Source organism: Anolis sagrei, chromosome 4, assembly GCF_037176765.1.
Source record: "Anolis sagrei isolate rAnoSag1 chromosome 4, rAnoSag1.mat, whole genome shotgun sequence".
Lineage (NCBI taxonomy): Eukaryota > Metazoa > Chordata > Lepidosauria > Squamata > Dactyloidae > Anolis > Anolis sagrei.
This window is the reverse complement of record NC_090024.1, coordinates 192,456,462-192,482,430: the sequence shown is the minus strand read 5'-3', so window position 1 is coordinate 192,482,430 and position 25,969 is coordinate 192,456,462. Positions and strand designations below refer to the sequence as shown.

The 25,969-nt window shown below is 40.8% G+C and overlaps 1 protein-coding gene across 17 annotated transcripts in view; it reads left to right on the top strand.

The window, feature by feature from the left end:
* PLEKHA6 (pleckstrin homology domain containing A6) overlaps nt 1–25,969 on the top strand; it is a 258,135-nt gene that overhangs the window by 224,757 nt on the left and 7,409 nt on the right. For 14 of the 17 annotated variants that reach the window (XM_060772985.2, XM_060772987.2, XM_060772984.2 and 11 more), the window contains 14 exons: nt 260–328; nt 768–848; nt 2,698–2,847; nt 3,869–3,964; nt 9,764–9,875; nt 11,276–11,415; nt 12,803–12,952; nt 14,953–15,082; nt 15,901–16,010; nt 18,418–18,603; nt 19,594–19,758; nt 20,533–20,666; nt 21,621–21,763; nt 24,034–24,154. In XM_060772985.2, coding sequence (XP_060628968.2) covers nt 260–328; nt 768–848; nt 2,698–2,847; nt 3,869–3,964; nt 9,764–9,875; nt 11,276–11,415; nt 12,803–12,952; nt 14,953–15,082; nt 15,901–16,010; nt 18,418–18,603; nt 19,594–19,758; nt 20,533–20,666; nt 21,621–21,763; nt 24,034–24,146 — 1,779 coding nt within the window. In that variant the 3' untranslated portion in view covers nt 24,147–24,154. The remainder of the gene's footprint in view (nt 1–259; nt 329–767; nt 849–2,697; nt 2,848–3,868; nt 3,965–9,763; nt 9,876–11,275; nt 11,416–12,802; nt 12,953–14,952; nt 15,083–15,900; nt 16,011–18,417; nt 18,604–19,593; nt 19,759–20,532; nt 20,667–21,620; nt 21,764–24,033; nt 24,155–25,969) is intronic. The other 3 variants (XM_060772991.2, XM_060772988.2, XM_060772993.2) reach the window with 3 other exon arrangements.

The following is a 25,969-nucleotide window of genomic DNA, read 5'->3' as shown; positions in this document are numbered from 1 at the left end:
CAGCTCTACCTGAGATCGACCAAAGGATTCAGGACATTGTCTTGCATTGGTTCTAGATTAGAGTAACAGTGTCTGCTTCCCCCAAGTAAATAAACTTATCAGAGAAATACTTGGAGGAGTAGAAAACGTGTGTATGTGGGAAAGAGAGAGAGACAGTTTCATGAAGCAGAAAAGCAGTCTTGGATTTCCCCTAGGGCTTGTCATGGCATGTTAACTTCAAGGAGGAGAGAGTGGTAGTAACATGTTCTTGTTGTTGCAGGTGTCTCATTTCCCTGAAGCCTATAGAGAGGCACTGCACACCTACAAGATAAGCGAGCAAGATACAGACGTAAGAACACTTCTCCCTGGCTGTCGTCTGTCTGCCCACTCCATTTCCCTTCCTGCTACCACTTCTCCACCCTCCACCTCTTGGAGGTTATGCCTTTTCTCCCATTTCTTTATCATTAGATGCACATCTTTTCTGCTGCTAGTTGGAGCTGCAAGGCCTCAAGTGTCATTGATCACCATCGATCACCAGTCCTGTGCTGTCTCTTTTCCTGTCGCATCTTTCCCTCGTACTCACTGTGTGTGCTTTCAAGCTGGTGTAATTGCTTGTGAGTTTTCCCTGCTCGCACTGTGGAGTTTCAACAGCTGAGACTGGCCTCCTGGCTTGGGAGGGTATTGGTTGCTATCCATCAAAGCAAATGAATGCCTCATCGTGTCCTCTTGTGGACTTCAAAACTGCATCTTGTGCTCCACATTTCTTTTCTTTCTTTACCTCATGACAGAAACTCCTGGGAAAGCTCTGTGAGCAAAACAAGGTGATGAGGGAACAAGAGAGGCTGGTCCAGCAACTGCGTGCAGAGAAGGTAAGGAGTTTGAGGGATAGTGGTATCTCACACAATAGACACCTTGCCTGATGGCACTCTACCTTAAAGGAGGTAAATGGGAACACTCTTGTTCTAATCAAGTTCCTCATCATAAACAGCAGAAGAAATCAGAAATAATAAGCTACCTTCTGCTCTTTGAATGGGCATACCCTGTAAGAAGCTTTCTGAGCAGAGAACCTCCTTGCAAGCCTTTCTTAAGAAGCAATAATCTCTGAAGAAAATATTTCCATTAAATGAGCATCCACACTGCAGAATGATAACAATTTAATACCACTATTGTTGCCATGGCTACATCCTGTGGAATCCTAGGACTTGTCATTTAGGAAGTTAACTGTTAATTTGCTTTAGTGCACTTTCTTTAACTAAAGTACCAGAGCTCACCAACAGAACAAAGACAATTCCATAGGATGGAGCCGTGACAGATAGCAATATCAAACTGCTGTCATTTTGTAGCAGTGGCAGATATGCGGAAATAGATATTGCCAACTCCATCTCTATAATTTGAGAAATTATCTCAAATTTTAGGAATGACCTCAAATTATAGTCCACTCTTCTCAGATGTAGTGAGAGGGGTGCTACCATGCTGTTAGTTTGGAGTAAGTTCTGCTATCAGACCAGCTTCTGCACATCAAAAAAGGGGCATCTATTTCCATCATATCAGGAAACAAACCTGTCTCAAACCTTGCTTTGCACTTCACAACTCAAGTGTTGATTACAAAACCTTTAAGTCGCAGTCATAGCTCATAAAGCAGTGATCTGTTTTTCTCTGGGAGTTGTAGTCTCTTTTCCATCCTCTGATCTCAGAATAATGTTTTCATACAATGCTAGATTTCTCTTGAAAGAGGTATGTTTTTTTTCTATTTCTGAATACAAGTTGACTGTTACCCAAAATACTTACTGCCAGAAATTTTTCAGAATTCAGACTTTATTCTGATTTTGAAATACCTGTATTTGCATATACATTACATAGTTAATGAGATATAGAGGTAAAAGGGAGCTAGTGACATATCCAGTCCCCACTGAGTTTTTCCTTAAAGAGCTTTGATGGGGGGAAGATAAAATGGCGAAGGGTTGGAGGACTCTGCTTATATAAGATTTTGTATAAAGCAGACATCCCAGACATGGTCCTGGCTGTCAGCACTCTTTCTGCCCTTTTAGGAAAGTAGTTGGTGAGGAAAGGCATTAAACTTTCTTCATCCCCCCCCCCCCTTAATTTTTTTATTTTATTAATGCTGCACATAGGCAGAAGTCAATGGGGTCACCCTACACTCAAGCTCGTGGCCCATTTCCAGGTGTTATCACTGATGGGCCTTGGACATGTGACAGCTCCCTTTCCCCAGAAGTAGGCAGTTGATAAAGTAGTCAGTGGCAAATGTTTCAGGGGGTTTTGGTTTTTAGTATTTCAGATTTCTAGATAAGGAAGACTCAATATGCAGTATAGAAGGAAACTTCTCCATCTCCAGAAAACTATATCTGCTCATGGACTTCTTAGTACTTAGTTCTGTGACATGAAAATGGTTCAGTTACATTTAATGTAACATTTTGAAAAGAGCAGGAAAAGTAGTGATCACTGCATTTTAGAAATGGGGGAATGAGAACCAAAAATTCTGGAAAATAATTTAAAGTATTTTGACTCTAATTCATGTATGTCCTGCCTTTCCCCCAATAATGAGTCTCAAGGTAGCTTACAATTTACTAAACACAATACAGATTTACAATTATTTTCAACCGGTGTTGATTCCATTTTTAAAATGTGTCTCCTAACCATTAGTCTTTTTCTTCTTGTTATTGTTCTAAAACATTACTTCCCTGCTGTATTCATCTCCAGGAGAGTCTAGAGAGTGCACTCATGGGGACACACCAGGAACTGGAGATGTTTGGGAGCCAACCAGCTTACCCAGAAAAGCTGCTGCATAAAAAGGAGTCCCTCCAGAATCAGCTGATCAATATTCGAGTAGAGTTGTCACAAGCCAGCACGGTAATCACAGAAGCCCCCTGTATTGAAGGAATCCCTTCTGCTTATTCTTGCAGTGATCTCAAATATCCAGGGACCTTCAGTGATGGAGGATAATTCAAGGGAGGGTGGATTGGGCACATGCTGGCATATTCTGCCCTTATTGATTATGATCGTAGCATTGCTTTATTTATGCATGCACACCATGTGCAGCCATGCTCAGGATACTTTTTTGAAAGGAAATACAGACAGCACTGCCCAGCCCGCATGGCCAATCGGGACAAGTACTTTGTGGACTTTGCCCAGAACTAAGTAATGCTTCTATAACAGTATGGCTGCATCGGCAGAGCCCAATGCCTCCAACTGAGCCTGCATGGCCTGTCTGCTCTTGTTGTATTCTCGGGCTGTGTGTGCCAGTGGATACCTGGTGTTGAGTGTTCTGTCGCTTTAGCATTGCAAAAATCATGTCTCTTCTTTCTCTGTGTTGCTTTTTTATTTCATATAAATATATATGAAATGAAGTAAGGAGAGTATATGAAAAGACAAATAATACCCTTCAACCCACTGGGAAGGTGCAGCAGCATACAAAACATATCCTTATGGGCTTGCAAGTAAATGCTTTGCATTTGTTACAGGCAAAGGGAATTGAAAATTCCTGGTTTCCTTAACTATGTACGAAACCTTGCTGCTCTCATTGCTTCTTCATTAGCCTCCTCTGGTGCACCAATGTCATGCCAATTTTAATGTAGACTGATTCTACCCAGTGGACCAGGAGAGCCACGCAAGAGCTCTCCTGGTCCTCTCAATACATTTAAGAAGATGCAAAGGAACAGTAGAGCATTTCTGAAGTGGTGTAGGTCTCACCTCTTGTGTGAGGTTTTTCCTCATTCTGCGATGTAGACTCTGGTTGGGCCAATATCCATATAAACGGTTTCATAGGGGTTTTCTAAAGCCAGTCAGTTTCTCTAAACTCCCAAGGACACACTGAGGCAATGCTGAGTGAGTGTGTTGGTATCTTGATGGGACTGTTTGCAAATCCCCACAGGCGCTGGCCAACAGCACCATAGAATATGAGAACCTGGAGGGCGAGGTGTCAACCTTGCATGATGACCTGTGGGAACAGCTGAACTTGGACATTCAGGTGAGAAAATGAAGCCTCCAGATCAGCTGAATCTAAGGGGGGAAAGCAGGCAATCCAAAGCAGAATTGGGCATTGGCTTACATGGAGGTTTAGTGTTACCAAATCATTTCGTGAATAAGCCAGTAGAGTGTTCCTGTGCTAGATCTATTTCTGTCATATTGTGAACAATCAACATTAAGCCATTGTATACAAGTGTGAGTCATTGGGCTATACAGGTTTTTGTAGATTTGGCTAGGATAATCAGAGCCATATTTTTAAGAATATGCATGCTTGTGTACCTATACATAATGTAGTACTACTGTGATGATCTACAGCTATTGGAGCCCCCAGTGGTGCAGTGGGTTAAACCCTTGTGCTGTCAGGATTGCTGACCGAATGTTTGGCAGTTCGAATTGGGAGCGTGGAGTGAGTTCCCATTTGTCAGCTCCAACTTCTCATTTGGGGAAGCCTCCCACAGGATGGTAAAACATCTGGGTATCCCCTGGCCAATGTCCTTGCAGAGCCAATTCTCTTGCACCAGAAGCGACTTCAGTTTCTTATCTATTGTGCATGCACACACCAACTGTCTGAAGAACTGACTATCTGCATGTGCTGCCTACTGGGATCATATGCAAACTCCCATTTAACTATGTCTATATTTGAAGATATATTAAAAGGGTCCCCACAACATTCATCTGCTCTCTCTACAAAGCACTGTTAATACAGCAGGCTCACATTTGCTCCTGTAGTTTGTTTTGCTGGTATGCATGGTCAGAATTTTTAAATACATTTCATATCACACCCCTATATTCTTTCCGCAAACCTTTTCTACAGTGGCGCTTCTTTTTTTCTGCTTTGAGGGCCATCACAGAACTGCTCCCATTTTGTATAAGCAAAGACCTATCTCCTTAACTATTCTAACCATTCTGATTAAGCTGCTTTAGCCAGGTATTTCAGATATTATCTTGGGTTTCTGCTATCTGATATTTTCAAGCAACCTGGGGCAATTCTGCAGCTTCACTGTGAGTTGTAATATGCTCTACAATTCTATGACCATTATTATTGCTATGTTCTTTACATTTGAAGTAGGTGCAAAGGACATTGCCAGTATTGGGAAATGTGCTACTGATCTGGTAAAACAGCTGTGATTTCATAGTAATAAATAGTGATGAAAACCTCTAAAGTAAGGTGCATTTTCTGCCAGGACAACTAATGGCATCCTGTAAAGGCAGATTGTGAGACATGGGAGCAAGGAACTAGGTACACAGACATGCTCTAGTTAAACCTTTCACAAGTCTAGTAATTTGCATTAAGTGTAAGTGATCTGGATCCAAAGACCAAAAGAGTGTTCTCTGCCACACTGACACCAGATAGTGTAATGAGGTCTAATCCTTGTTTTCCTTCCTATTTAAATGACACTTGACCTTCCTGCAGTCTTACTGAAAGAAGGCATTGTTTTCTTTCCTTGCACTGAATTGCTCTGAAACGCAAGATAGCACACATCTAAACATCTCCCGTGGTTTCTTTTAAACTCTGCATGAATCTGTGTTATATTTAGCATGGAAAGAAAGTTTCTGTTCTTCTTGGTGTTTATTTGCAGAGTTAAACTAGGCAGAAGAAAGCAGCATGTCGTCTTAAATTGTTTCTTCCTCTTCATACCCTCAAAGCTGAATTGGCAAGCCCTGCTTTGGCATTGCCCTGCTCATACCTGACCTACCAATTGCTTCAGTATCCATCAGATGCTCTTAGTCCAAACAGATAATGAAAACGGAAACAGACCAGTTGTCATGGAGTACACAGCCAGCATGCCTTAAGTGTGCACTTTTTGCAGAGTTTCAGTGGAAAACATGCATGTTTTAAACTGGGACATGTCCCATGCTTTCAGCAGAATGCTGCAATGTAGAACCAGAAGTGTGCAGTGCTTCTGTCTGGGTGCTGCACTCTTAGAGACTAATTTAGTCATTGAGTTGCCACATTATAATCTGGACCATTCAGCTGTGAAGTAAGGAAAATAAATTGTTGGAAACACGCACACATATACCATAAATACTTCCTTTTGAATGCAAAGGTTGAACCTCAGACAGACAGATAGACTAGAAGTTTTCTCTTGTGCTTTTATTCAAGCAGATTTTTCACTTTATAGTTCAAAATAATTATTGCAAATATGAAAACTCTTCCAGTGGAACAATTAAGTCACTTTGAGCTTGAACCTTAACTTTAAAAAGAGCTTTCCAAAGTGCTGAACCTGTTTGGAAGATAGGGCTTTGTACTTTGGGTACTTCTTTGAAGTTCTGACTAAGCCTGGAGTGGATTGTCTGGTCCTTGCATATGGAAACCACCAGCCACCCCTATATCTCACCATCCTGCAGGCGAGGGTGGGGGAATTGTGGGCTCCCAATCTCACATATGAGAGTAGACTAGCAAGGATTTTCACTGTGAGCTCTTTAGTTTGAAATAGTCCCTCATTGAGAGCACCCAGTATCTGTTCCAAATTGTCATAAATTCCAGTCCAGGATATTTCAGTGACTTTTTTCAAATGGAGGACATGAGCTTCACTAGCTCTTGATGGAACTAATTGATTGTAATGGTAGACAGAGCAGTCTTATGCCTGTGCTTTGGCTGGAAGGATGATGTGTTCAGGTTGTTCTCATGATAAGACAGCACTTGTGTGTACTCTTGTTCACTGAGTAATTACAATGGACCTCTAATTTATTTATTTATTTATTACTTGCACTTATTTACCGCCACTCTCAGCCCAGGGGGCGACTCGTCCCATGCTGACTATTTTGCCTGCGGTTTGTCTGCACAAACACCCCTAATCTGATCCAATTTATCACTTGGATTTGCATAGGTATCTCTATGCCTAAATGGAGCTGTAAGAACAAACTGTTTCTGGCTGAGCATTTGAGAAGGGGGATGTGTCTTAGGGCCCTTCCACACAGCCATAAAACCCAGAATATCAAGGCAGAAAATTCCACAATATCTGCTTTGAACTGGGTTATCTGAATCCACACTGCCATGTATCTCAGTTCAAAGCAGAAAATGTGGGGTTATTCAGTTGTGTGGATAAATGTTGTTGTTGATCTGAGACATAAACTAAGTTGACAGAGAAGCTTTTTCTGCATTGATTTTTATATAAAAATGGAGCACAAGAACATTTACTAATGTATATTATCTGCATTATAGATTATATTTAAGGCTTTTTATTCTTTGTAGTACAGGGAGATTGAATCCAAATTTATCTGCTTATAATCAAACAAATAAATGAATAGCAATTGATGCAAGTTTATTTACACTTGCATGTTTGACTGCATGTGAGTTTTGAGGAATTTGACATATTGGGGCAGAAATAGAGATACAGATATAGTAACAACAACAACAACAACAACAACAACTTCTTATATCCCACCACCTCTCCCCAAAGGGGTCTGGGGCGGCTTGCAGATGGCGTAAAGTGCATAAAAACAAAAATAAAAGTTAACACAATATAAATACAATAAAATAAAGCACATACATGTATAAAAACATCAATTCAGACTCAATCAAGCTGCGATCCTCTAACTGTGGCAGTAAATTACTGTAAGGATGGCCAGACTGTAAACATTAGGAATAAAATAAGTGCCAGCTGCAGTAATGGAGAGAGGGCATGGGATACAGTGCAGGATGTGCAACTATTACGCAGGACAACTAGAGACTAAATATTCTCAAAGGCTTGATTGGAGAGCCACATCTTCAAGTCCCTACGAAAGGAGGACAGTGTGGGGGCCTGCCTAATCTCCCTGGGGGGAATTAGAAAGCCGGGGGGCACCACCGAGAAAGCCCTCTCCCTTGTCCCCACCAACCATGCTTGTGGCAGTGGTGGGACCGAGAGGAGGGCCACCCCAGCAGATCTTAGAGCCTGCACTGGTTCATGGGGGGCGGGGGGGGGGATGTGGTCACAAAGATAGGCAAATCCAACCCGAGCTGTTTAGGCTTTATAGGTGATAAATAGCACTTTGAATTGGGACTGGGACCTTATCAGCAGCCAATGGAGACATGGCTATAAATAATAAAAAGTTGGTAAGGTAAATGCAGAACACAAAGTGCTGCTTATGAGTACTGTGTTGTTCATTTCAACATTCTGGACTAAAAACTATTTTGGAGGGAGAAAAAACAAAGAATTCAGAGGTACCCAATAATCCATATGATGATCCTTCTAGCATTTTTGTACTTTCTACCATATCAGAGGTAAGATAATTTCTCTCCATAATAGGCAACATCCAATAATTACAGGGGGGGAGGGGGAAAGAACTTAACTTCTAAGCCACCTGCATTGCTTTCATTGCCCATTCTTTGATTTCCAAACCAATCTATGAAAACTGCACAGTGAATGGAGATACAGGACTACATTATGTGGTATCCATCTAACTCCCAAGATTGTTTAGTGCAATTGCAGGGACCATAGTATGCAGAGCTTGGCCTAGTTGTTTTTATAGGACTGCAACTCCCAGAGTCCCCCAACTAGCATGGGCACTGAGCCATTTTGGCTGAGAAATTCTGGGAATTGACTTAAAAATGACCTCCATGATTCAGGAGCATGTTCATGCCCTATTGTTCTTTAGCCAGAAACAATCAGGGAGCTTCTGAAATGTCATTAATTTAGATATAATCATCACTCACAATCCAGTGGAGATTTCGATAGTATTCTAATAGCTTGTTTGCTGGGAGATTCACAGATATGCTGATCTCCCTTCCCCCATAAAGAATTTCCTCTAAAAGTATCTGAACATCTTCATTGGGGAATTGTATAGATTGTTCATCGGCTCATTGCCAGGAGTCACCATATCAAACTGGCCTCTGGAGAGGCCAATCTAAAGCTCAGTCTTTAGGATTAAGACTGGGAAACACAGATCTTATCACTTGGGTGCCATACTTTTACATTTGTGTTATTTCAGCAGAAATGCATCACATTATTAGTTTTGGAAAAGTATTTTTGTAACATTTTCATCTCTGCAAAAAGATGGGAAATCCACTTTTCTCTGGATTCAATTTTCTCCCTGCAGCTCACAGCTTTCCATTTCTCTGAACTACTCTGTATATTTACCTTTTGCCCACTTCTCTTTTCCACTCCATAAGACAGTCCCATCTCTTCCACTGCAGGTCTACACGCCTGTTTTTCCTTCCTTCTTTTTCTATTTATCAAAGCTCTTTTTCTTTTTTGTTTATCCAAGCCCAAACTCTTCTCTCAAGAATCTCTTGTTGTTCTGTCCTTTCAACCTCCATTCTAAATACTCTAAAGGCATTAGATCCTGTCTGATCTTGGAAGTTAAGCAGGGTCATGCCTGGTTAGTACTTGAGAAACTGCCAGATAGTATACATCACCTATTTTACAGAGGAAGGCAATAGCTAACCACCTCTGACCATTTTTTTTTTGCTATAAAAATCATGATGTCCTTGTAAACTGACAAACAACTTGGAGGCATTTACTCTTTTACCTGAAATTCCTCTCCTAACCCCTTCCTTCATTACCACAAAGACTAACATCTTAAGGAATAAACAATACAATATATGAAAATCCTTATTGAAATGACTTTTTCCTTGAAACAGTTTTGATGGGAGCAATTTTCCCTAAAGAAATGGAAAAGTAGAGGGTGTCTGCTCTTTTCCTGCTGCATCTCTCCAGGTGCTTTTTCTACTGCAGAATTCTAGTTGCATGTGCATGTAAATGTAAAGGAAACATAGCTTTTAGCCTTTACTGAATTAACACAGGTGCAAGGGCGGGTAATAGTTACTTCCCTTAAACCCAGGATCAAGCTTGTTTTGTTTCCTTGGTCTTTTCAGAATGAAATGCTCAACAGACAAATCCAGAAGGAGATCTGGCGAATCCAAGATGTGATGGAAGGGTTGCGGAAGAACAATCCCTCTCGGGGAACAGATACTGCAAAGCACAGAGGTAACATGCCACACCTTTAAGGTTTGGGATTCTTGTTCATTTTATCCTAATCCTCAGAGAAACACACAGCAGGCCTCACTGATATCTCAATATCTTCCACTTCTTCCCCAGTTCATACACCCATAATTTTGTTATCTGCCATATGAAAATTTTCACTTATTTCTCCATTTTGCTGTTGCAATCTGTGTAAGAGTACTGTTTATGGCAATTTGATGCCATCATTTCACCATTGTTGAGAAATGATTCAGATTTGAGTTCCAATTTCTCCATCTTGTCCATAATTTGGTTAATGTGTCATTTTTTTCTTTTAGCTCTTTTTTGAAGTAAAGTTTTAAAAGCCTTCAACAACATTGTGGCTTTAAAAATTTTAAAAGCCACAATGTTTAGCCATATTTTTGTGGGGAATAGGCCCCAATCACTTTTATGATTTAAAGGGCGCTTTCTGTACTCTTTGATGCTCTCCAGTATTTTCTTTGAAATTGAAGTGGACACAATAATGCATAGTACAATTTGCCCTCCAGATGTATGGGTTTTACTGGCATGGAAGCTGCCACTTGACAGGTCCTCGTTCATAAATACATACATGCATACATGCAACCACACATAAACAAACTACTGTTTCTCATTGCATAATAATCATACCCATTTGGAGGGGGAAAGGCAGGATATAAATAAGGAAGATCAAACCAGTCCATACTTCAGGAAATATAGCCCGACTGCTCATTGGAGGGAAGGATATTAGAGTCAAAGATCGGGTACTCTGGCCACATCATGAAAAGACAGGAAAGATTAGAGAAGACAGTGATGCTGGGGGAAATGGAAGGACAAAGGAAGAGGGGCCGACCAAGGACAAGATCGATGGATGGGATCCTTGAAGTGACTGGCTTGACTCTGAAGGAGCTGGGTGTAACACCCGACAGGGAGGTCTGGCGTGGGTGGTTCATGAGGTCACAAAGAGTCGGAAGTGACTGAATGAATAAACAACAACAAAATCATCATCATCATCATCATCATCATCATCATTTACGGGTGTGTGCCCACGAGCGAGGTCTCCATGGCCTGCCACACACAGACCTGCCAGAGAGAGCTAGGAGGTGTCTCTCAGCTGGTGGCAGCTGGGGAAAGCCTCCTAGCTCTTTCACCTACATTATCCTGCATGCCTGCCCCTCAGAGCTATGGGGGCTGCTCAGTTGGCAGGTATGCATGTTGCAGTGTGACTATTGTGCAAGGAATATAAAAATACTGAAACTGGGACCCCAAAAAGGGGAGGGGTGACTATCATGTGATAACGACTATTATGCAATGAAATGCGAGGTTAATCTTTCCATTCAGCACCCTCTTTCCTTGATCTATCGCTCTCTAATTACTAATCCTTTCTCTTTTCTGCCATTTTTCTGCAGTGACTCTGGGCCCATCAGGAACTTACAGCTCTAATAGTCCAGCCAGTCCACTGAGCTCAGCCAGCCTCACAAGCCCTTTGAGCCCTTTCTCTCTTGTGTCAGGATCTCAGAGCTCCCCTACCAAGCAAGGCAGCAATGAGGTGAGTCAATCAAACCATTACACTGGGGGAGTTGAAGAAGAACACACACACAAGTTGGAGCAGGAGCAGTATTGCAATGTGTTTCAAAAGTTGCCATTCTACCAGTAGGTGGCAATCCCTGCCTTGTTCTAAAGTGAATGATGGTGGTTACAGGAAATTCAGATGAGAAAGGTTGGGAGTTTTGTTTCCAGTGACAACAGCATCACTGAACCAAGCAGCTCAACAGGAAGGATTTTAAAGAACCCCTCTTCCAGGGCAAAGATATAGGACTGGCAGGCCAGGGAAAGATCAAGATATATCAGGGCTAGGTGTTTGACAAAAGTAGAACTGTCATTGTTGTTTTGATGTAACACTATCAATACATACTAATCATTAAACAACAAAAAGGCCTGCAACCTAAAATAGTACAGATTGTAGGGAAATAGAACACCCATGCTTTCACTTTCTCTTGTTACAAGCAATAATCCCTTAAAATCTAAATTAAACAGTGCAGATATTGATCGCTATATACAGAATTCTTTCCACTATTCCATTGACTTCTGTATGGTTAATTGCAACCTATGGAAAACAGCAATTAGGGAAATAATAATAGTTAGCAGGCTTTTTCCCCTGGAGTAAGGCTCCCTCCTTTACTCTGTGTAGTAGCCCCAGATATGCCCAATATAAATGAAAGCCTGATAAATTGGTCCAAAGGAAAAAATGGTTAGATGTGGTACTGTCCCTAGTATATCCTTGCCTATTGAATGTATTACCTGTATTGACGTATGTTGTCTATTCTAAGAGGACATACAAAATTGCTTAGTGAAATGTCTAGCATAAGGATTGCATACCTTTTTAAAACACTCAAACCACATCTGTCAACAGACCGAACTCCTGCCCCCAATCAGTCGTAAATCCCTAGCCCCACTCACATTCCATCCTAATGCATGTATGGGGCCATCACTTTCTGTGTTGTTTAAGCCTTGTGACATCAATGCATAGAGAAGCATTATGAGGCCTTTCAAGCTAATAGCAGTTGAAAGCTAATAGCAGTTGACATCACATTGCAAACAGTGAGAAATTTTTTAAAATATAGCTGAATAATGTGCATTGAAATGACAAATATTCTGTAGACAGTTGAACTTCAAGTTCTGTCCCTTATTTGCTTCATGGTTCGGTGGATGATACTGGGTTAACAGCAGGCTGGTGTGGCTTTGTAATGGGTTGCCTAACAAAAACCTAGCCATGTGACATCTGGGCTGTTCTGGTGCTCAATTGCAGCTGTCCTGTCTTGGGTTGTACACCTGTCTCTGTTTGAGTCTATGTCTCACTAATTCTCTTTTCCTTCCCATTCTCACAGTTTCTCTGCTCTTACTCCTAACACTTCTTGGCTTCCTCTCCACTCCAGGAGACTGGTCCACCTCGACCTCCCCTCCCCAAATCATATGTGCCCTTGGAATCTCCTCCGACTGTCCCTCCGCTCCCTGTTGAAAGTCGCCTTTGGCCGTATCCTAACTCCCCTTCTTGGCAGCAAAGCAGCGAGGCGAAGAGGGGACAGGTATCAAAATGGCATTCGAGAGTTAGAGGCATGCTCTGTCCTTTGCCATACTCACCAGGAATTTGGGAGGGACATTGAGCCAATTGGTTCACAAGACAGCTAACCTGAGCTTCCTTAACCGCTTTGTGGATGATAAGGGCAGATTCACACATGGTATTTTTTCCTGAAAGTGGATTTTATCCTGATATAAATAAGTGTTCTGCCAAAAAGCCCCAAAGGGTTTGGGGACAATTGGCCTTTTGGAGACTGTAATGAACTATATCTCTGAATGGCTTGCTATAATTTAACTGAATTGTGGATAAGGGTAAAATATAGGAGCAAATTTTGGAAGGGAAAAATGACTTTGTTTCAACTATACATTCCAGGATTCCATAGCCAGAGCTGCCAATTGCCAAGCTTGCCAACAAAGTCTGAGAACTATAGTCAGGTTCATTGGACTACAACTTCCATAATTATCTGTGTCTATCAGCCATCCTGGTTAGAGTTGCTAGCCAACAACATCTGGAAAGCCATCAGTTTTCCATATTTGATCTACATTAAGACCCACAAATTTAGTTGAAATGCTTTAAAGCTGCTGAGTTGATCTATCATGTCAATATTTAGAAGACACATTGCTAATTAGGATCTCAAAAGAATTAGTTTGAGAGCTGCAACCATTATAGGCCAATTGCAATGGCAGCTGGAGACAAAAACCTAAAAACCATTGGTCACTATCATTTTAAGGCTGCTCTTTCTTTCTTATGTATTTTTATGAGTCTTGTATATGAGAAATATGAGATAGCTAGAAGCTTGAGGGATGTAGGGTTAGGCCTTCAAAATGCAGAGTAAGCAAATTCAAAGGAAATAAGGTGATAGACTTTCTTAACAGCCAGTGACCTGGTATTGATTTTTCAGCCCAAATATTTTTTAACATCATAATATGTGTAACTCTCTCGGAAACTTACTTTTAAAAATTCAATTTGCAATAACATTAAATTTTGGCTCTTTCATAAGATGACATGTTGGCTATTAAATACATATGTAAAAAAAATGAAACTGACAGATTGTTTGATGCAAGTGGCTAAATGGTTGCAACTGCTCCAGCCCATTCTGCCAGTCCATTCGGTGCCAACAATCCCTGTGATTTTTAGTTTTAATGCCTTTTATCATTTTGCCATCTACCTCCTGTGATGATCATCTATGTTGCCAGTAAAGGCTGCCTGCAAAGCTGCTATTGAGATGAAGCAGAACAGGAGCAACTTCAGCAGGGGTTTCTTTTATTGACCTTAAAATGTCCATCCTTGAAAGAAGAGGCAACAATCTTGTCCAAGTTGCTTGTGTATTTTCTGATGAAGGGCACAATGGAATTCTAAAGCTGTGTTGCTCTTAAACTTATTTTCAGGTTTCTGTCTGCTAGAAGAGAGTGGCAATTGCAGGTTATATAAAGGGTTTCATTCCCCTAGGTATGCATCCAGCCCATAATTTTTAAATCCTATGAGCTGCTCAAAGAATGGTTTTCAATTTAACAAAACCATATGGATTTTTTCACATAAACTTAAGCAAAACTCAGATTTGGGCTGGTAAAAAAGATTCTGGAAGGCTGGGAGCATATTAAAGACTATTATTCTGCTTTAAAGACAGGAATAATAAAATTCCATTAAACCTTGTTCCCAAGTGCTTGGAATATAATGTGAATTATTTCATCCTCAGCTTGGTTCTGGTTCTCTAAAATATGAATCAATCTGAAATCCACCCCTTCTGTTTTCTTCATCTGATTGGATTTTCATTAGGGAACATGTTTTTGTGTGACTTAAAAAAATGAACGAGGGAAAACCTGCTCAGTTGTTTCTTCTTGTTACTGTTTCCTTTCTTTGTTTCTCTGTGGGCTTTTCTGTTCACTTTTGGCATGCATGTCTGTGACTCAGATCAATGTAGTTATAGAAAAGGGCAGCTGTATGGAGGTAGGACTTCTCACCAACTATATCCACACATCCTCATGGGAAATATAATTGTCCCCACAGTCCAAATCCAGCTATGAGCAGAGCAAGAAGGACCATCATCGAACATCAGCTTCTCATTCTGCAGCAGAGGCTGGTCTCTTGCAGACCAGGCAAGACCAAGATGTTGATAAGCAAGTTGCTCTTAACAAAGGTACCTGCAAATAGCCTGGTTTATGTGACCGGTTTTCGTTTCTGGGTGTTTTGGTACTTTTAGCATAGACCCTTCTATAACTTTGTACCTCTAGGAGGTACCAAGTTGAGCACATTCCTAGTGAGCACCGGCCATCCTGTCAGGCAATGGTGGGAGTTATACTACATCTTCATGATGACGATGATCTATAGTTCCTCATACCATGTGGATCTGATGTCTCCAAATTGTGTTGTTATTGCAGCACAACTTTAATAATGTTGATGGTGAGCTGCCTTGGAAGTCACTGTCTTCATCTGAGAGTTTGTAATTATTACTTTTCAGAGTTCTGGCACAATTGAAAGAAAGAATATAAAGAGTTTATTGTTCTTTTATTTGCCATCAAATTGTCTTTGACTCATGGCTCTGACTTTTGACTTATGTGAGATCTAGAAGTCATCAACAGCCCTATGCAGTTCCATGGCTTCCTTGATTGAGTCAATCCATCTATAATTTGATCTTTTTGCTATTTTATTCTTCCCTTTATATTTAAATATATACACAACTCAGTGGGGAATGAATTAGTTTTTGGAATAGCTTTGGTTGTTCAGTCTTGCTATTCCAGCACTAACTAGCTGAAAGTATTTGAATTTTGTATATGGGGGAGGAGACATTACATTTAAAAAATTGAGGGCCTTTCCTTATTGCAAAGGTGTCACATTATCCTAAGAGAAGATTAGTAAGAAACAGAATCAAATCTGCCTCTCTGTGTTGCCAGTGCCCCAAACCTGACTTTTTTGCATCCCTAATGGAATTCATATTTGTCCTCTGACTTCTTCCAGTTGGCATTGTTCCTCCAAGGACCAAGTCACCCATGGATGATGACATCACACCCCCATCAGGCGTGGTGAGAAGGAGTGCCAGCACCCTATCCAATGGGCTGAATTCTCGAGTAAGGACAAATGTTATTTACATATATTTTTAAATTATTACTTACTCTGCAGCAGAGTCTGGTATGTTAGCTCTGAAAATTATAACTTTGGATATTAGAATTCAGCCACTGCCAGAAGGGACAGAGAGTTTCATCTATGCTGATGATCGTGCCATTACTGCTCAAGCAGGGAGCTTTGAGATGGTAGAACAGAAGCTTTTCGAAGCTCTAGGTGCTCTTACTGCCTATTACAGGGAAAACCAGCTGATCCCCAACCCATCCAAAACACAGACATGTGCCCTTCATCTCAAGAACAGAGAAGCATCCCGAGCTTTGAAGATCACCTGGGAAGGAATCCCACTGGAGCATTGCAGCGCACCCAAATACCTGGGAGTCACTCTGGACCGTGCTCTTACCTACAAGAAGCACTGCCTGAACATCAAGCAAAAAGTGGGTGCTAGAAACAATATCATACGAAAGCTGACTGGCACAACCTGGGGATCACAACCAGATACAGTGAAGACATCTGCCCTTGCGTTGTGCTACTCTGCTGCTGAGTATGCATGCCCAGTGTGGAACACATCTCACCACACTAAAACAGTGGATGTGGCTCTTAATGAGACATATTGCATTATCACGGGGTGTCTGCGGCCTACACTACTGGAGAAATTACGCTGCTTAGCCGGTATTGTACCACCTGACATCCACCGGGAAGTAGCAGCCAATAGTGAAAGGACCAAGGCAGAGACATCTCCAGCCTATCGCCTGTTTGGGTATCAGCCAGCATGTCAACTACTTAAATCTAGAAATAGTTTTCTAAGATCTACACTCGCTGGAACACCTCAGCAAGCTAGAGTTCAAAAGTGGCAGGCTCAAACCCAGAACCTCAACCAATGGCTGATACCAAATGAGAGACTCCCCCCTGGGAACACAGAGGACTGGGCGACTTGGAAGGCGCTGAGCAGACTGCGCTCTGACACCACGAGATGCAGAGCCAACCTCAAGAAATGGGGCTACAAAGTGGAATCCTCGACATGCAAGTGTGGAGAAGAGCAAACCACTGACCACCTGCTGCAATGCAACCTGAGCCCTGCAACATGCACAATGGAGGACCTCCTTGCGGCAACACCAGAAGCACTCCAAGTGGCCAGATACTGGTCAAAGAACATTTAATCAACTACCAAACTCACAAATTTTGTATTTTGTCTGTTTGTTTGCTTTGTTCTGTTAGAAATGTAATATAATTTGACTGGTTGTCCTGACACGACAAATAAAGGAGATTGGTTCATTGCTATTTGTGTTAATGATCTGAAATTGTTTGAATCATTGAATTATATTAATTTGATGCTTAGGTCATTTGTTTTTGAAACGAGTCATGGGATTTATAGAGTATGGGATGGGATTTGTCAGTGTTGACTACTTAGGGCATATATTGTTTTTAGAATAGCAATTTTAAGTTGACCTTCCCTAATCTGACACTTTTGCCAAATGGACTTCAGAGCTCACTATATGATTATTATATGGGGATAATTTAATACATTTTCTCCAACCCTAGCCCTGTTCCTGTCTTAATGCAGAGAAAGACTTCCTTGCACCTAAGGAATTTTAATGACTTAAAATACCCAATTCCTTTAGGTATAAGTGCAACTTAAATCAGACAATCTATGGAGTTTAGAAATGGGGGCTATAATGAATTAGTTGTTTTTTTGTTTTTACATTTTGTGTAGTGACTTGTTTTCTGGTAAAAGTACAATAAAACATACAAAATTCCTAAATCCATATTTAGCAAAATTAAGACTACACTAAGACAATAATACAGAGGACTTAAACTGTGAAAGTGGTGGTTAGTATTTTCTGGCTGAGTTCTCTTCCTCCACCCCTTAAAAGGTTGTTTTTTCTAGAATATTAAAATTTGTGAATATTCTTTGCATTCCTAAATATGAATATAGAGCTTATCTCCAGACCAGACATTTCTAATACAACTAAGCATGTTGTACTTTATTGGCTACCACCTGTCTAGGTACCACAATTCAGAATGTTATGACATTGCATCATTTTTTCCTTTCTTTCTGCCAGGCCTTCTGAGAGGAAAGAGGGATAGAGAGCTAGGTCTCCTATCTTTGTTTCACACAGTGTTGTCTAGTTCTGCCTTTAGCCACTAAATTGTACTGAAACAAATCCCTTCTAACTCAAGAAAGCATTTTCAGGAAAGAGCGATCAGACATAACTATATTAGCATTAAATGTTCTCTTGCAGTGCTTTGAAAACCCTCCCTATCCTATTGGCATTCCTCTTCTTCCCCTCCCTCATATAGTAGTAACCTGTTCTTTTCCATCTTCCACTCCCTCTTCAAATTCGTAAATTCAAGAAAGATTCCAAGGAGATGTGTAACCGTGAGGATTCTATATTTTTCCCCTCACTTCTTCAGGACAGACCAAAGAGTGCAGTGTTTTCTAATGAAGTGAAAGCAAAGATGAGTGTTGAAGAGCAAATTGATCGCATGAAGCGTCACCAGAGTGGCTCTATGAAAGAGAAAAGGAGGAGCTTGCAACTTCCAGCCAATCAGCAACAGACAGATAGCCCTGTCTCTAAAGCACCTGCATCATACAAAGTGGTAATGTATCTCTATATCAAGCAACATTTGGAACATCCTAAACCAGGACTGGGAATTGTGTAGTACTCTAGATATTGCTGGACTGCATTTCCATGAGCCTAATTGGACACGCAATCCCATGCCCCCTTTAATGCCAAATATTTTCCAGGATCTATCTAAGCATAGAAAAATCAAGCAGCTTCTCAGAGAGTGGATTCTGTAGGTTTTAAGGTTCTAGAATATGTCCAAAGGTTAAGGTTTGGAAGAAATGAACAAGAGGGTTCATTAGACTTAGCTTTCACAAGCAGCAACTGAAATGATGAAGGTGTTGCTTTGGTACCATTCCAGATTTCACTTTGAAAGTTCATGTTGAGGAAGTCTGTATCATCCACAGCGAAAACTCACATGCTAATGGAAAGGCTAGGCTTAAATTCTTCTCTCCTAGAATCTTCACTCCTAGAATCTACTATTAAAGTAATAATTTAATAGAGTGCAACCACAGTTTTGTTGTTTCACATGCTGTACAAGGCTACAAAGCAGAGTAGGGAAACTTCTGGAGCAAAATACATTTAAGTAGTGTCTCTCCTCCTGGCTCTGCCACTGGCATTCAGTTAGAAGTAAACCAACTTGCAAGTTCTGGTTTAAAATGAGGCACATGAATAAGCATACACATTATTTTAAGCCAGAGTTGTGCCTAGCTTACTCTGGCACAAATCAGGATGTCATCAGGGAGTATGCTCTCCTTTACACTACAAGGCCTACCTCTATGTGCATTGTTTTAAATTTTGCACATGTAGGGGGTTTTTTTCAACACTAACTTTGGAAAATACAAAAATGGATAAAAGGTTCAATTACAGTTAATGGACTGGTTTTTGTTCACTCCTGCCACAAAGTGTGACAGATAAGGAAGTGATATGCTGAGTTTGAAATAGTGATAGAAATCCTAACAAGTTCTTGAGGGCAGGTTCTCCACTGTTCCCACATCCTGATTCTAAGGTGGTATGGTTCCAGGTGCGCAGGCATCGAAGCATCCATGAGGTGGACATATCAGATCTGGAGGCAGCATTACGCTCTGAAGACTCTGGCAAGATGTATGAGACCCCTCGGGAGGAAATTGCTCGCCTACGCAAAATGGAGCTTGAGCCAGAGCATTATGATGTGGACATTAGCAAGGAGGTGAGGTCCTATCTCTGTTGGTTTCATCATCTCTCCAGAACAAGTTCTTCTTCATTCCCAAACATTTACAGTGAGGTATAATTATCTGTTCTGAAAATCAAAGTATCACAACATGGCCTTTGATGTAAAGTGTGGGCCAAGCATAATGTAAACCTGGGGAACAAGGAATGAAAGCCAAAGTCAGAATCCCGTTTCAACATTGTCCTGATATAACTTCAGGTTATGGTAACAGAACCCCTGTATGCAAAGATTTCTCCATTCACCTGTAGCCAGATGTGCTACTCCCCAACCCGCTAGACAGCAAATGGCCATCAGGGCAGTTACTGGAATTGCCTCAAATACCTACCAAACATCATGTGGAATGTCACTACTACATAAGTAAGCCACCAGAGCTTTATGAAATATAGAACAAAATATCATCCCAGTCTTTGCTTTCATGGCAAGATGCCTATACAGAGGACAACATTGAGACATTTTTATAATGAAAATCAGAATTTAGATATGTTTTTATATAAACAGAGCAAGAAAGTTTATTAGCAATGAGTAACACCATTGCAGGGGTTGGATACTAGAGAAAGGTTAGGAACATTGTTTTTATTTGGATGTATGTGCTCAAATGTTTTAAAATACATTTTAATGCTTTGTATATCAGCCAGAATATTAAGGTTACTGAGTGGTTTAAAGCTGCAGTTACTTATGCAAAGCTCACTTAAAGGTACCTACTTTCACTACTACCTTTTGAACTCACAGACTGCCTTGATCTGGTTTTTTTAGCTGTCTACACCAGATAAAGTCCTTATTCCAGAAAGATACGTTGAACTGGAACCTGATAGTCCACTGAGTCCCGAGGAGATGAAGGAGAAACAGAAGAAAGTGGAAAGGATAAAGACACTGATTGCCAAATCCAGGTGCAATGCAAACCTCCTTTTCTGCCTATGTGCATTTATGGTCTTCCTTTGTAACATATGCTCAGTAATCTTCAGTCCACATCCAATTTAAGTTTTTGGAAATTCATAACCTTGACTGTCAGTCCACTCCTATTGCTGGTTATCTCAGCTTTCGGGGCTCCTTATTAGAGTTCAAGGAGTTGCCAGTCTTTCTTTATTTTACTTTCTGTCACACTTCCTTTGGTATCTGAAAGCCTGAAACCAATGTTAGCAGATAAGGTAGTGCTCTTACATAAAGCTTTTATCGTGAAGTCATCCTGTCTCATTCACAGAATTTTACAGAAAACAACTCTGTATTGTAAGCCTCCTGTGTTTTTCTTCCATTTCTTTCTATCTTTTTGCTTATTACAAAAAAGAATTGATAAGGAAAACAAAGAGTTACAGATTTTTAATTTAGAGCACTAGAAGTCCCCCTTGTATCTTGTCTTATCACTTGATCTTATTGGCATGAAGAATGCCACCATAATCCTACACAAAATGAGAACAGCCATTTGTACAGATAATTGCAGCAGAAAAAACCCATATCTTTTGAAAATAAGGAGAAAAAAAGGGGGGAGGTTAATATATATATACTTTGAACTGAACAGATTTTAAGTTTGCAAAGTTATCTGAAAAGTTACATTTGTTTTATATACATAAATTTTGGAAACTATTCTGATTGTATTGCCCACCTTTTGTGGGGAGCAAGGAGAGAAGTTTTGGATTTTGAAAACTATTTCTTTTGAAAGAAGTAGCCTTTCCGGTTGGTCTTCACCTGTTCCCCTTCAGGCATAGTGACACACAGATGTTCAGTGGGAAGCATCTCATTCCATGTGTACCACCATCGATACTTCTCCCGTCCTGTTGTGACTGTGGAGAAATGTTCTGACCAGCCAATTTCTGCTGTGCATTCACTACAAGCATTTTCTCTTGCAGCTTGCAGAATGTGGTCCCGCTCAGTGAGGGAGAAGTAGATGTGTCCCAGGACCCTGAGACCCAGCTACAAGAACAGGAGAAACGGATAGAAATCTCCTGTGCTTTGGCTGCAGAAGCCTCCCGCCGAGGCCGCATGCTCTCTGGTAAGGTGCAAACTCATACAATGTTGCAAGAAAGCTTATGTAATAGAGTCCGCGCAAGCACGAAGGTTCCCAGCAGTGAGTTTTCCTGACCAAACTCTGTTCTGTCTTAATTTAAATCATATAGTTATAAATGTGTTAGAGATAACTATCAAATTCCCTTGCACAATCAAGAAAGAAGCCAGACAGATTCAGCAACTGGCTGCTATGAATTTATGTTACTTTTAAATTCGATTAGTGAGTTATAAAGGCCAGAGAGTTGTCTTGGAGAGCTAAAGCACGGACTGTTGTACTGCTTCCTTGGGTTTACTTGGGTACCAAAGTGTCATGGGAACACGTGTGGCTTGATGCTGCCAAGTGCTAAAGAAGGTCACACAATAATTTCATTGGTCTGACCTGTCAAATTGTGTAGTATTTTGAACTGTACTATTATCTTTTATAATTTGTAGTCCTTAAGGAGCTGTCAGTTAGTTGGCAACCACCCTTTTTTTTTCCAATTTTGATATGTAGCAACATTATTTCTACAGAACTGAATATACCTAAGATGACTAACATTTTCCTTTTCTATGTTTTGGACTTTGATACCAAGAAAGTCCTGCCAGCATGTCCAAAACATGGGATTTGTAGTCCAAAACATCTGGAGAGCAAACATTCCTTCCTACCATTCTATAAGTTGTATAATCATAGGATCATAGTCAGGAGAAACCACAGAGGGCATACAGTTCAAGATGTTTTGCCATTTTAGGAACTATTTTAATAGCTATCCTTTAAAAAACACATTTGAGAGTCTACAGGGACCTGCCAGATGTGGTACAATGCCTTCTAACAAAGCAGTCCATTTCTTGAGCCAGAAATACCAATCACGTCAAAGTGTGCTACCTATTTGGAGAGATAGGGGATGATCCATCATACTTTGAGCAGAGGAAGCAAAAGCTGAAGGCTGAAGGAGGTTCATACCTGCTACCACCATATTCATGGCAGCATTGTCCTCAAGAGCAGAGAACTATTTTCTCATGTCGCATATATCTGCTGCTGTAATCATGTCCCCCTTAGGGAGAAAAAAAAGACTGTATTGGTGTATCTTAAGGCATGGAGGATTTGCTCTGTAAGTACTGTTAGAGAACTGGGCGTATTAAATGTAGTCTTTCCAACAAAACTGCCCATATGTTCTGGACTACAACTCCCATAAGCCCTCACCATTGGCCATGCTGGCCAAGGCTGATTGGATTTGTAGTCCAAAATCTCTGGAAAGCACCATGGTCAAGAAGTCTGGTTTAGTGCATCCATTGGGAGGTTCCATTGACATCTATCTAAAAAGACTACTGGAGGCTTTGCACTTATGATTTTATTAAATCACTCTTGCTTCATTAAAATCATAACTGCAAAGTCTATAGTAGTTGTAGATTTTATTAAAGCACTTTTGCTCTTAGCAGTTTCCCTCAGATTCTTCTGCAGTGAGAAGGCAGTTTCTTATTCCCAGGCAGTTGCTATTGATGTTACTTGAAAGTAAATGATGGTCCATAAATAGATGACATTTCCAAGGTTTAAGTGTTTCTCAATAGATAAAAACCCGAGGAAGAGGGAATATGACTGAGCTGTATAACGTTATGCAAGGTGCTCAAACAATGGTTAGAGAGAAAGTGTTTGTTTTATCCTCTCTCTTATAATACTAGAGCTTCAGAACATACAGCAAAGCTGAATGCTGGGAAATTCAAAACAGATCAAAGAACACACTTCTTTTGTGTAAAATAAGAACATAGGAAAAGCAGATCCAACACTGCCCTTTCATGACTGTCCCTGCCTCACAGCCTGGGCTGTGCAGAAGACTGGAGGAGATTATTATTCAAGCCACGTCTGGTGTTTGAATCTGTGATGAATAGCTGCACAAATGAGGGTTGCTCTGAAGATGTTCTAGTTCCCATGAATATTAATGATGAATGCTGCAGAGGGATGGAGCACACAACTATCCAGCCTTCCTTTTGTTGCATGGCAAAGGACAGGCTAGGGGATCTGTCTTCCCACAGGGCCAAAGCTGTGCTGCTCTTCTCCCGACCTTGCACCATGATTTTCCCTGCAGAGTGTCAGTGGGATGTGGAGGAGCCATTTTGCACTGCTCTGTGATTTCTGATCACGCTTCTCTTCCCCTTTCTTCTAACCCCCGTTGGCTTGATGAAATTTGCCTCCCTTGCCTTGGTTTTTGTCCCCTTTTCTTCTGCCTTTCTGGCTGAAGCATCATATGTTCTTCAGGCCCTGTCTCCATTTCTTGTTTCCAGCTCAATGTGCCACCCCGAGCCCTCCCACTTCCCCAGCCTCCCCGACTCCACCGACCAAGTCCCTCTCGTCTGACTCATCCCAGGGCACCGACAGCCATTTTATGCGTGTCTGAGCCATAAAGTAAGCACATTTTCTATTATATTTCATCTCATTCTCTGTATACCTCAGCCTCTTGGAAAAAAAGGAGTGGTAAGCTTCTTTTTCAAGAGTTTCCTCTTTCCACCAACCCATCCTTCCATTGATACCCACTAAGCTAACCCTTTTTGCCTCATAAGCACAGCTTTCCTTCCACAGAGTAAGTCCAACATGCCTCAGCAGTGAATCAAGGTGCCACAGAGTCCTTGGGGAAAAATGGCCTCTATTAATCCATTGTAATTCACCTATGAAAATAAATACCAACAGGAGGAAGGAGCATCCTAAAATATGTCCATTGCCATGCCTCAGAAACAGGGGTGGCATGTGTCAGGAGAGATGTGGCCATTTTTGACTCCTTCAAGAGGTACCAGCATACTCACAGGAGACTGGAAATAACATTTGAGGCCACCGGAACTCACTTCTGAACTCATTTGGATAGGCTCTATTACTGTTTCCACCATTTTTAAAGTCCTAGCAAGCATAGTGAAGGGTTAACACTCCTGTGGTGTTTGCTGTCTGGACCCCTGTTCAGAAGATTTCACATTACTTTCTGTCCCTGTGAGAATTGGATTTTGAAAAATTTGGCTTGTTGTGGAAACAAGGATTTGGTGATAAAACTTCAATTATGGCACCTTTTCCCCATGATAACTTTTTCAGGAGTGAATTTCCCTTCTGAGGGGTAGATTTCTTTAACTTCTTATTGCCTCACCCCCATTCTTAACTACAAATCATTCGTAAGTTGAATGTTTGTAATTCAGGGACTGCCTGTATATAATTGTAAACTATGTTTCCCTAGCATTGAAAACCCTATGGCCCCTTAAAATGGGGTGGTGGACTAGATTTATCATGTAGGCCTTATGTTTGAAATGTGTGCCATAAAGGATCCCACAAGGACTGTATGTGATCTACAAAATGCATAGATCTCATGCCTGTCTTAAAGTTTAATATATGAAGAGAAAAATGCTGTTTCATATCTTATTTCAGCTATCTATAGATAACTTAGGTGTGAAATGTTGGTTTGCTCCAAGATGGGTTTTGATATATACAATGGGCCCTGCTCTTCATGGAGGTTAAAGGTGCAGAACATTCATGAAACTGGCAAAACTGAAGTTTCTTTTTACCTAAGATAACACCCCTATATGAATATCTAGGCCCTCCAGCACAAATCTGTGGACAGCATCTCCTGGAAGTGTTGATCATAGCTTTATGATGGAGGGCCTAAAATGCTTAGAGAAGTTATCTCTCTGGAAATCTCTCCAGTACAATTTGATGATCAGCATATACTGGAAATTGATTGTTGTGCTGTAGAAGGTAGAGATTCCTAGAGATAACATATTGGTTAAATATGTATGTGATCAGATCTGCAAAAGTCAAAACCATAAATCTGAAGGGCTGACAGTATTTTTTTCACTCCTTAGCCTCCCAAGCTTCCTTTGGTGTTCTAAATAAGATGCCTCTGGCACAGATCTTTGTAGTGAATATCTTTAAGCCTTAAATATTAAGTCTTTGAGAAATTACTTTGCATGTAAATTTAAGGGAAAAGGTTTGCATAAAGTCTCTCTTTGTTGCCTGTTTTCTGCCCACAGACCTTCCCAAGAATTACACAGACTGCAAAAAATTGAAAGTATTCCATTAAAACAACTTGGGGAAACACACACACACAGAGCTGCACTTTGCCTTTCACCTTCCAACCCACTATATAGGCAGAGTCACACTGTGCCATCATAGCAGTTTGTAGCCACTGTAATCATCATTCTCCCATCCTATTGAATACTGAAATGTGTAATTTAGTGAAGGGGC